Raw genomic sequence first — 12,690 nt, 5'->3', positions numbered from 1 at the left:
TTTTAATTCTCAACTATCAGGTTTTTAGCATAATTTTCAAATTCTAGGATCCCAGGTGTTTTGGAAACCCTGTTTATTGTACGGCCCGCAAGAGTAAGCTTTTGTAGAAAAATTGGCCATTGACCTAAATATAGCATCAACTAAAATGTACTTAGGTATTTTAACCTGAGGTAATTTTATAGGTTAGGTATTAGTCACCGTTTTTTTATTTTACTAGCATATAAAAACAGAGTATTTAAAATTTATCAATATATTATCCTAGACATTTTATAAATCTGTTAACTTGGTAATTAAAAAAATTTATATTTACAACAATATTTTTTATTTTTTAACTTGTTAATTTTTTAATTTTTAACTTGTGTTAATATTTGTTAATTCTAAACTTTAGTTCTTTAGATGCTTTTTATTTTCCAGTAAACACATCAAAAGTACTTTAGTTGTTACTTTTCATTTATATACAAACACCATATATTATATATCTGTAGATCCATTAAAGGGTAAAACTTAGTTTTGCAATTTAAAAATCTTGAACAATTAATCTTGTATACACAAAAACCAAAAGTAAATATTTTTTCACGTTTCCATTCGTTTGTGTTTTTATAGCTTTGCAAGTGAAATCAAAAGCGTTCGAATTTATTTTATTACATTTAACTAGCTTGAAACTAAACGAGTCAAAAGCAATAGATAAAAATCAAACATTAAAAGTCAAATGAAGATAAAAATATAAACATTGAACATTACTATGATAGCAAAATGAAAAACTTAAGAACCGTAACACTTAATTAGAATAGAAATAAAAATCGTCACAGTAATAACACATACAAATTAGGTCCATAAAATTAGCTATATTTATTTCCTAAAAAGTCGCAACTTAAACAATTAAATTTACAACAACAATTTTAACGATTCTAAAAAACAGTAAAATTCTACTTGAGTGGGCACTTTGAACACAGCATTAAAGTGAGTAATTAAAGAAGTGCGTACTTAAAAAAAAATTACTGTACTTTTACTATTTCAAAAGACTGGTGGATATCTGATGCATTCCACACATGAAATCCACGTAAGATTTACCACCGCAAGATGGCGTTCTATCTTCCACCAGGTAGAATTTGAACACTAACTCCTGTTTGCTTCCTTGGATGATTATCCCCAACTGTTGACATATTTAATTAAAATTTTGTTAAAATAAAGTTACTTCCACCAACTTTAAGTATATCTTATTACGTTTTTGTTGAAAATGACTATCTAAGACTATTAAATGTATATTTAGTCGAAATACACCAATCGTAAATTGTTTAATCAAATATGTTAAAAACTTGATGATAATTGCTTGAAACAAAAAAATGTGAATAAAACAATTCAAAAAGACATCGATGAGCTCAAGTTTTTGAAAATATTAATAACTCAGACCTATAATTTTTTAATGTATAATTGATTTTGGTTTTACTCAGGAAAAGTCTTTGCTTCGTTTAATGTTTTTATTTGAAGTGAAATTTAGTTTTTATTCAAAGTTTAGTTAAACAAATATTTAAAATTGTTATTAAACAGATATATCTTTTTTAGTATCCATAAGTTATTTTTTACCTTCATTTGTTTAGTTTTTTGTTGTAAAGTTGAGATCAAATAATTAATTTTCTTTGAATCTTGATTGTCGTAATCCGGCAGACTTCCCTGTTTTTATATTTTAGTTATTTTTTTTATACTTATAATATTTTAACGATGACCTTTTTTAATAAAATCTAAGTTCATGATAAATGTTTAATGTGTTGCTCATAGTTTTAAACTATTTAAATCAAATATGAAGACTTTTAAGAGCACATTGTAAATAATTAAAAATATTATATAATTATAATAGTTAGTCTAATGCTTTATTTCACGGCAAACAGAATAAACTATAATAAATTACAAACTAAATGTTCATAATTCTGTGCGAAATGTTGTTAAACATTTACAAAGGGAATGATCTTAACTTGAATAAAATGTGTTTTATTATGGTAGTTACAAAACTCCCATGCAATTATCTGCTTAAACCTCAAGTTGAAAGCTGTAACTGAGGGATATAAGTATAAATTCTAACTAACAATGTTTGTGTTAATTTCCATCAAATCGCTTGTACCAAACACGTTAAGGATGAGTTGAGGTTTGCATTTTCTTCCTACCCACAAATACATGGTAACAGTGTTGTGCATAATATACATTTGATCATCCGATAATCTATCATACGAACACCTAATTGAAGTTGGTAGTCCGTTATGTTTTAGTTCCCCGTTCTGTTAACATGGGAGTATGATAATATAATTACTTTTTTCAATTAAATTTGCCAAGTGATTTCAATTTTACAAAACAAAATGAAGAACGTTTATTTTTTTAGAATTAAATTTTCTGTATTTTTACATAGGAAACATAAGAATGGTTACATACAGAAATAAGTTGTGGGTACAAAACAGGTTGATTTAAATAAAACGAATAAATACTAACCAAAAAATAATTTAAGGACGTAAAATAGCTTTATTTAAATAAAACAAACAAACTAACCACTGGTATAAGTTGAGGGTACAAAACTGCTTGAGTTGTCTTGCAATCTTTCGACATAATCATGTTACGCATGAATGATTTTTCATCTGTTGAAACTGCTATGCCTGAAATAAATCCTTCGAACTGTGTGAAAAACTTGTTGATAAACACTTTTATTATTTCAATAGGAAAAAACTATACTATATGAAATGCAGTTAAAAGTATAATTTAAATAAATGTTTTAGAAATATTAGAAATAATTTTTTATTGAGTACGATTTTTTTTTTACTACAAGAAATAAAATAAAGTTTTAGCATAGCTTGCTTCTTTTTTTTTTGATCACAATAAAACCCATAAAACAAACATATTGTAAAAACTTTTTTTTTGATAACAATAAGTACAATGCAAAAAACTTTGTTGATTATAAAAAATTTTTATTTAAAATAAAAAATGAATACGTACATGGTTTACAAAAATGTTTTTTGAGTAAAATTTAAAACAAACTGCTTGTTTAAGATGAGAGTAAAACTCAAGTAAGCAAAAATAAGGCGGCTATACAAAAAAAAACTTCACTTAGGTTTAATACTTTTTTAGTAGCATTTTTCAAGAACTTTACAACATACTTAAAAGTAAAACAAAATTATTAACTTAAAAAACGAGTACAAACGAAGTGCTTAAAAGAGTTTTTACTCAAATAGCGTCTGTTTGCATAAGAATCCTTTAAAACACTAAACTTCTATATATCTCCTTTATTTTAATTCAAAACCTCTGATTGTTTCACTTATAGTTAAAAAGTACACAAAAGAAAACGAATAGCGAACTTTAAACAAGCAATTGACGTAGCAAGGTACAAGTTTTATGTACTTAGTTAATAGTAAAAAACAGAAATAAATAATAAATATGAAAACAAACTTTAGAAAAACAATTGAGATAGCAAGGTACGAGTTTCATCCGTATGGGTAATTCCATTTGTCCGCGGTTTTTATTACTCCTTACATTTGCAATAACTTTGCAATATTTGCTGACAAGTTCCTCTTGAATCTTGGATACGGGCTTGTCTAATCCCATCCTGAAATAAACAAGTTATAATCAGTACTATGTTGTTTTCAGCATGTTGTATTGATAAGTTGAATAATATATTTTTTTTAATTTACTCTGAGGTGTAGCCTTTATAGCTGCGTTTAGATTAGAGTTAGATTTAGCTCAAGCTCTATAAAATATTACTTAAGGTATTTTTATTTTTGTATCGTATTAAGGCTGCTTAAAATGATAGTAAACTGTTGAAAAAATCTTGAAATTTCTCAAATAATATAGTAAAAACACAGATTAGAAGGTTTCAGAAGCTGTAAAACCACTTCTTTATAACTGAAAGTATTTTCGAGCATATACTTAAAGTGTACATAATTCAATAAAACTAACTTGACAGCCTTTTTCAACTCATAGTTCATGATGGCATCAGTCTCGCAAGTATTGTACAAATCAGCTAAATTATTGCAAACTGGTAGCGACAAATTGTGAACTCTCAATCTACGCATTCCGGATACTGATGTGTACAACAGTGCTACCTAGTGGATATAATATTTCAACAAAAATGTATTGAACTAGATAACTAATACATCATTGTAAGTAGTTAAAGCAGGGTTCCCCAAATGGGACGATATCACGCCACTAATTACCCTTTACTTTAAAAACTAAAGCGAACAAATGTGATGCTTTTAGAGCTAAATTGTAAATTGTTAAACTTTTGCAATTTTGTTTACAGTTTTGCGGTTAGAAAAATTATTAAGCATACGGAAATTTATTCAAACAGAAAATCAATCTGTTTTCAAAGATAAAAAAACATTCTAAAAAGACCTGCTAAATTGTAGAAGTTTAATTACCCAATGTTAATACCAAACAAATTGTACTAAATAAACTGAAATAATACTTACTTGCAAATGAGCACCATCTTCCTCCGCAATTTTACCGTCGTGTTCAATTTTTACTGTGACGCATTTATCTTCATCTACTGATGCAATATTCATATGTTGGGTGTCTTCTATGTGACGAAAGTTACCCATGAATTCCACAGCCCTGATACCTGTGTGATATATTTGTTATTACTTCACTACTACTATTGGGTAAAATGAATATTAATTTGTTTTCCCTATAAAATAACCCTGAGCCATGAAATTTGAATAAAATATATGTTTCATGTTGATAAATACCAACTTTTTGATTTTTTGATCACTAACGACAAGCATAAATCTTATAGCAATTTTCAATGGATGTTCAAGTACAAATCTTGTACAAGTGCCATCGTTGAATTGTTAATTGAAAGAATCGGTTCATCCTAACGAAACAAGGTAACAAAATAAAGTGGTGGCAAGTAAGCATTTTGTGTCATACTTTAAATATGTAATAAAATTTTTGGAAACTGTAAACTTTTAGAAAAATTGTACTTGAACTGGTAAAGTGAATATCGTAGGATCCGTTTATAAAGGTACAAGTATAATAGAAACAACTTTTCTATCTAAAAAAAAACTCTAAGCACATGCCTAAGCTTTTATAAACAACTAGTAAAAGCTTAAAAGCTCACATAAACTAGTTTAATAAATTTAATCAGTTTTTTTTTTGCGTTTTGTTTTGTTAATAATGTAAATAATTTTATGACATTCACTAACCTGTGCTAGTTCTAACTTTCAAGGTAGCGCTAAACACAACATTCTTTTTGAAGTTTTGATAGAGATCTTTAATGAATCTTTTACCGTCGTTTTCTGCATTAAACCTTTTGTATCTGTAAAGTATGTTTGAGTTGAGATCGAAAGATTTAAATAACATTCTAAATTTGAAATTCATGAATATTGGTTTTGAACAAGTTCTTCAAGGCTATAAACTAAAGCTTAAGGACGTATTTGTAAATATGATAGAAAGCCTAGAGAAATATATCCCCTTTTAAGCTACACTTGAATAATTTCAACAAAATGCAACGTTTTAAATGCATGAAAAGTTTCAAATAAATGTAATTAAGAAAACAAACAATTATATCTGAACAAAAAAATACTATACTTTTGTATTTAGTTATTCTAATAAAAATTGCTTGATGAATACTAATACACTTTTTATAAAATTTAAAAAAAGTATTAAAATAACTATCTTGTAAACATCACCACCAGTAATTGAAGGAATATTTGACAATTTGGTAAAAATAGTAGTAAAAAATATATAAATAGTAAAAATAACAAATAAACAACAAATAAAATAATAAAATAAACCTGTAAACATCACCACCACTTAATGAAGGAATACTTGACAATGTGGCGATATCTGAGTAGCTATCATTGAACAAGTACAAATCCACACTGCAAGATGAATTAACACACTGGTTACCAACTTTATCATACACACCTCCCATTGACTTGAATAATGTCTGAATTCAAAAGTTAATTGATGATATAAATATTATGTCATGTACAGTATACTGGTTTATACTTTAAAATAGATTATACATGATACTAAACAAGGACAAGTTTACACTGAATTATAGTGTATTTTTTATCATTGTATATTATGGCATGTATATTTAATTAAAACAGACTTAATGTAAAAAATTTGGATTAAATCTTCTTTTTGAAATAATTGCTTAAGTTTTTACAATTAAACAAATAATTTACACTGATGTTTAACTTTAAACAATATCATACACATCAACTTTTAAATTAAAACTTATTATAAATTATTATCTCGTAATCGAATTCCCAACTAACTTTCTCATTATAAGTTCCAATCAAGCTCCTATCGTTTCTTCTCGGATTCAACTTTCCAGGACATATTGCCGATGGAATCCCAGATTGGAACATCATTAACTTACCAGCTCTCCTTTCTCTAGTTAAAGCTTGTACTGTTGCTTGTATGACCGGTATGTGCACCAATTCTGTTTGCTTGGAATCTCTGAACAGTTCCGGTATATCCTCCAGTAACATCTTGATCAAGTGTCTGTGGGGTTCAAGTTACTTTTAATTAAAGCTATTTTCAAAAAAAAAAAAAACGGCTTCAAGAGGAGTTGTAAAACTTCTGGAGTTAGTCTCATTAATTTTAGATTCAATACTGAACACATTTTTTTCTTGAATTTGATAATTATTTTTGACTGATTAAGAATCAAGTATAACATCTAATGAATGTTCATGGCTGTCTAATAACGGAAATATATTGTTATTGCAGATGGTCGCACATATAATTTGGCATTTAAAATTAAGTAAGATATTGGGGCGATAAAAACAATTTAAAAACAAGAACAATTTTCGTTTCGAGCATTTAAAATTTTTGGTTAATTAGTTGAGCATGTTAAAATTAATCACACACTCACTTTGACTCGTTGACATCAACTAGAAAACCATCTTTAAGAGGTACAAATATATCAACCATAAAAAACAAAATAAATAAAACGCTATACTTAATTACAAACTAACTTTGACTCGTTGACATCGACCAGAAAACCATCTCTGAGAGGCACGAACACATCGTCCATGTCAGTAACGACCATCTGTTGCGGTTGGTCCAATGATTTCTGTGAGAAAATACATTTGTTAGTTTATTTGTACGCAGAGCTATTGCTTAAAAAATTTATCTGTTTCTTTAGAGTTCAAACTTGAGAACTTTGAAAATAGATAACTTGCACTTGTATGTTTGTCACAGCAAAACTTAATGTATTGCGCTATGTGTTTCAAAAATAATTGCAAAAAAACAAGTTTAAATTTGTATGTTGGCAACAGTATTGTAGTCAAATGTTTATTATTTTAGATTGGAGCATAACATTTAGGTTATAGAAGTGAATGTTGTTATTGTATGTGATAAACCCACTTTTCATTCCAAAAAAACAAAGATTACACAAAAGTTTTTATATAAATCAAACTAACATTAAGGTTGTAGAAATGAATGTTGTTGTTGTATGTTATGAACCCAACTTTCGTGCTAGATACTTGTTCATGGTTATCCTTGGGAAGGTTTTTAATCAACTGCATGAGATTCTTGCATAACACGTCAACCATTCCGGACTTCATCGAAGTGTGGGAAACGTCGATTGCGAATATGAAAGCTGGAGTGTTTGGCCACTTATTTCCCTGTGAAAGTATTATATTTTTAAATATAAAGTTTGATTTACTACATGTAAATACTATGTTGCGAATATGAAAGCTGGTGTGTTTGGCCACTTGTTTCCCTGTGAAATTATTATATTTTTAAATATAAAGTTTAATTTACTACATATAAATACTATGTTGTGAATATGAAAGCTGGTTGTTTGACCACTCGTTTTCCTGTGAACAAGTTATTTAATTGATAATACTTGAATTATTAAAGTATTGTATTTATATTTTATAAAAATTATTTCACAACATGTAAACATTGTATTGCGAACATAAATTTTGGTACTTTTTGCCGTTTGTTTTGCTGTAAAAAAATATTCAAGTCATGTGTGCTAATTAAATTTTAACATTTAAACTTCACTTGTTACCGTGTGAGAATATACTTTAGTTGTAAACATATCTTTGAAAGTCTTTCTGCACATATATTTAGAAAAATTAGCTGAACTACTGTTCTGTGAAAGTGTGTAATATTAGTGTATCAAACTTCACAATTATTGTTTAAAACTATAATCATTAGAATAAAGCATCAAGGAACAATAGGAAACAATTTCAAGATGTTTATGATTTTAAAAAAGGAAAATGAAAGTTCTATTACTACAGACCAACGTAATATGTGATAAAAATCTTTAAATCTAGTAATTGTACAACTGCTCGTATAGTAGTGAATGTATACAATTTGAATCTATACAATTTAAATTTGAAACGTACCGTGCAATACCCAACAGTAACAGGAAACTCATATGAACCAAGGCAAAGTTCCGCTCTTTGATACTTGTCCTGTCTTTTGTTATTCTCATCTAAATAGCTGAAGTAGTCTTGCGGAGTCTGTTGCATATCACAAAGTAAATATAGATTTACAAAAATTAGATATACAGTTGATTTTTTACGACAAAAAATAAACATAGATTTAGTTTAATATAAAACCTTTACAAATTAAAAACATAGATTAATTTTAAGACCCCATAAATAAATATCATTTTCTCACCAACATTAAAAATTGTTTAATACTTTAACACCAACTAACACACATACAATTCACTCCACTATCATCAGTAATATGAAGACATAGGTGGCATTAAATCTCACTTATACAAAATCTACATGTACTAAAAAGTTACTCAGCTCTAAATTTCACTAACTTCAGTGATATCAAGACACAAGTGACACTGAAACTTCCTTCCGCCTTCAATGAAGCGGAACTGCGGGCACATGTACGCCCTGCATCTCTTGCACCTGATTGGCCCGTCTTGCCTCATCGCCACCAGGTGGGGCTGCTGCTCGTTTGAGGGGATTCTCGCCAGTGGTTTGATTATGGCGGCCATCGGTATCTGAATAATATTTGTTATGTGATTGATGACAAGTGTAAGGTGTTGTATAATGGTAGGTGACTAAAAGCAGTTAAAATGATGAACGTTATAAAGTTGCATGAACCACAACAAAAATATTTTGAATAAATGTTAAGTGTTTTAAAACTGGTAGTTATCTAAGTGCTATTATGTAAAAGATGTGTATAGAGTTGTTTAACTGATAACTGGTATTAAATGAATTTATTTGTTTTCTTAAGATTGTTTAAACTAGTGTTAAATTAATAAACAGTTTAAACTGCAGTTTAACAAACACACAACGACCTCTCATCAAACTAAACACATACTAGATATATATACAGTATACTACCGCTTAAGTACGCACTTTTTTTGGTACGCACCCCGCCTTAAGTACGCACTTATCCAGAAAGACATAAATGGCCAACATGCTGACTTAGCCTGAGACTTTCACAACTTTTAAACTAGGGTGAGTAATCCTGAGTAGCCTAAGTTGCCTGAGATTGTTACAGTCATGTTATTAAACAAAATATTTATACAGTGGCTGAAGAAAAATGAAAAAAATAATGATATTTTAGCTGTAATGCTATAAAACAAATAAACCTAGATGACAAAGTTAAAAAAACCTACAAATACAACATAGTTAAGTCATAATTTAATTCAAATGTACACAAATTGATGTTTTGAAAATGTTTGGTAAACACAATGTAGTTTGTTACTTTCCTCTAACAAAACAAAATATGGAAAATATGGCTTAATAGATTTTTTTAATTCATTGACTGACATTGATTTTCTATATAAATGCATGTATTAATTGTGTAGAAACTTTTTATAGAGAAAATAATTTATTTTAAAATCTTTCAAAGAATTTTGCAGATTAGAGTTATGTATTAAATGTTATTTAAAATAAAAATACTTGTTTATTTGGCTTAATTATTTGGTGGCTAATTGTAAGAAAGAAAACAAACAACTAAATTTCATATTATACTATGTCGTCAAAAAGTACGCACTACCCGTGCTAAGTACGCACTTTTTGGTCGGGTTCAATTTGCGTACTTAAGCGGTAGTCTACTGTATATATATATATATATATATACACTAAATTCAAGCTTTATTTAACTGTACCTACAGTTGCTCAACACCGTATTTTAGAAAAACTTGAAAAACGAACCTTGGATTCATCCAGCAGTTTCTTGGTGTTGGGAACAGCGTACATAGAGCATCTTATGTTCCTAGGCGAAGCGTTGCCCATGTCGTTAACATGGAAATCAGTGGTACAAAGTGGAGGGAGTTCGCCCGTTTGATTTGTGTTGTACTCTTTTCCTCCATTCTTTTGCCTATCCTCTTCTATAATCTGCATAAAAAAAATTATTTGTTTTCGTATTAATCTTTGAAACAATCACATTAATATGTTTATTAAAGTACTTTTAATGTAAGGGCATAGGAGTACAATTGTTTAACAAAAACTAATATTAGCCCTTGATTAAAAAAGCTTAAAGTTATATTGTAAAATAGCTTTACAAAAATAATTATTTGGTCTATGAGATATAATCATTTTTGTTGAAGGTTTCTGGTAGAAACTTGTGAAAGAGAATTTTCATGGTAATGTGTTTGGAATATTGGAGAACTACTAAAAATCTATCCCAACTTATATTTTATAGAACTTTATTTCAAACTTTTAGGAAATATCCATTTCAGTGTTTTGAACAATTTTCAGATAAAGGTTTTTAAAAATAAAATTTAAAAAAGGTTAATTTTTTGTTTAGTTTATTAAAAAAACCTTTAAGAAAGAAACAGAAAAAACGCTAAAAATATTATTCACGCTTTGTCATACATTAGACTCAGGTCAAGTTTTAAAATGAATGCTCAAAAGTTGTTGGATTAGAAATACTTTTAGTTAAATAATTCTTTATGCCTATTTAGTTGTCAATTTCCATAACATTTATATTGTACTCTTTAAGTTACAGAGTAAAAACAACTGGTAGCTTTATTAATAAAAGAAAAACTAAGATGAATTTAAAACAAACTTTACCAACTATCCACTTATCCTTAAATTAACATTTATAATTGCTTACAGTTCAACGTGCTAAAAGATAATTGGAATGCAAATTAAAAGCTCAAAAATACTACAGTCACATAAAGGTATAAAAAACCTACCATAACAGGGTGAGGCATCTTTTGATTGAGTGATTTTCTCTTTGGAACTTCTGACCTTTGATGACCTATTATAAAGGAAAAAATTGTTCAAATAATTAGTTTCTTAACATACTTATTTATAACTGTTTGTAAGTTATTTTATAGGCTGTAGTGAACAGCGTAGATACATATACTTTTGAATCTGTAAATTTTAGAAAGAATCACTTCCAACAAGCTTTGATATATGAAGAAAACAGAAAATTGAATTTAAAAAAAATGCAAATCTACCTGCATATCCAGGATGTGGCATTCCACCAGGACCACTTGGTGGTAACTGATGTAGACCAGGCATTCCTGAACCTTGTTGCATTTGACCATTCATTCCTTGACCTGATGGAATGTGACCAGGAGCTCTTGGAGGTGGTGGAATTTTACCAGGCAACTTTCGACCTGGTTGCCCTACTGGTCTAATTTGACATGGTCCTTGAGGCATGTTGGGCCCAGGAGATATTTGACCAATCATTGGTGTTATTCCTTGATGAGGTGGCATTTTGTTTGCAACTGTTGACATTTGGGTTAGAACTGGTGCAACTTTACTTGGACCAGGTGGTACTTGATTTAAAACTGGTAACATTGGTATCATTTTGTTTGTTCCTGGTGGCATTTTGTTTGGTCCTGATGACATTGGTGGCATTTTGTTTGTTCCTGGTGACATTTTGTTTGGTCCTAGTGGCATTTGTGGAATTTTGTTTGGTCCTGGCGGCGTCGGTGGCATTTTGTTTGGTCCTGGTGGAGTCGGTGGCATGCCTTGCGTTGGTTTTTGTCCAGCAAATGGTGTTTTTGGTGGTCCAGCAGGCTTCCTCTGCATTTGAGGTTGCTGCATTTGTGCTCCCATTGGTGGACCACCGGCTTGCTGCCTTGCCATTGGCCGTTGGGGACAGCCGAGGTTCATGTTTCTCATTTGATTGACCGGAGGGGGGACTGGTCTCATTCCTTGTTGCTGTGGAAAACCTTGCTGTTGCTGGTTATTCATTGGTTGGTACTTATATTTCTGGCCTGTCATTTGCTGATTTTGATTTTGCTGGCCTGCTATTGGTTTATAAGCATTTTGCTGGCCTGTCATTGGAGAATAACCATTTTGCTGGCCTTTAGTTGGAGAATACCTGTTTTGCTGACCTGCCATTGGTTTATTTTGCTGTTGGCTGTATGCATTGGAATTGGTGTTGGAATTAGGAAGTGGATACATTCTTTTGTTCATTTAAATTATTGTGTTTGAGTATCTTCTGCTTAAATTATAAAGTTTTAATTTTTATTAAGTGTTGTTTTACCTTTGTTTTAAAGTAAACTCAGTGTATTATAAAATAAGACTAAGAGTAATGATGCTTTATTTCATCATAAGCTAATATTGTGCAATTATATAAACTATTATATTTATAATTATTACTTTTGTTTTAGTGCAATTATCTTTCTGTAAACTTGAACATTATTATTTTAGTGTGTGCAGAAGATTTTTGAGGCGAAGTTTTAAATATTTTATAAGTTAAAAATTTTCATAATTAATTACAAGTTTTGTTAGAAATTGCAACTATAAAAAC

At 29.3% G+C, this 12,690-nt stretch overlaps 1 protein-coding gene across 1 annotated transcript; it reads right to left on the bottom strand.

Moving 5' to 3' along the window:
- Nucleotides 1–1,009: 1,009 nt before the first annotated feature.
- LOC145832937 (protein transport protein Sec24C-like) lies at nucleotides 1,010–12,341 on the bottom strand. The gene is made up of 17 exons (XM_082940139.1): nucleotides 11,384–12,341; nucleotides 11,117–11,181; nucleotides 10,131–10,313; nucleotides 8,777–8,965; nucleotides 8,346–8,462; nucleotides 7,410–7,613; nucleotides 6,963–7,060; nucleotides 6,261–6,489; nucleotides 5,769–5,923; nucleotides 5,178–5,290; nucleotides 4,446–4,594; nucleotides 3,934–4,079; nucleotides 3,427–3,583; nucleotides 2,536–2,658; nucleotides 2,082–2,270; nucleotides 1,585–1,671; nucleotides 1,010–1,153 (listed from the first exon to the last, which is right to left on the bottom strand). The coding sequence occupies exons 1-17, from the start codon at nucleotides 12,339–12,341 to the stop codon at nucleotides 1,010–1,012; spliced, it is 3,306 nt and encodes a 1,101-aa protein (XP_082796265.1).
- Between the last annotated feature and the right edge of the window lie 349 nt (nucleotides 12,342–12,690).

Source organism: Thalia democratica, chromosome 4, assembly GCF_965202585.1.
Source record: "Thalia democratica chromosome 4, ktThaDemo2.hap1.1, whole genome shotgun sequence".
NCBI lineage: Eukaryota > Metazoa > Chordata > Thaliacea > Salpida > Salpidae > Thalia > Thalia democratica.
The sequence above is the reverse complement of the archived record's forward strand: the minus strand, read 5'-3'. Positions and strand labels throughout refer to the sequence as shown.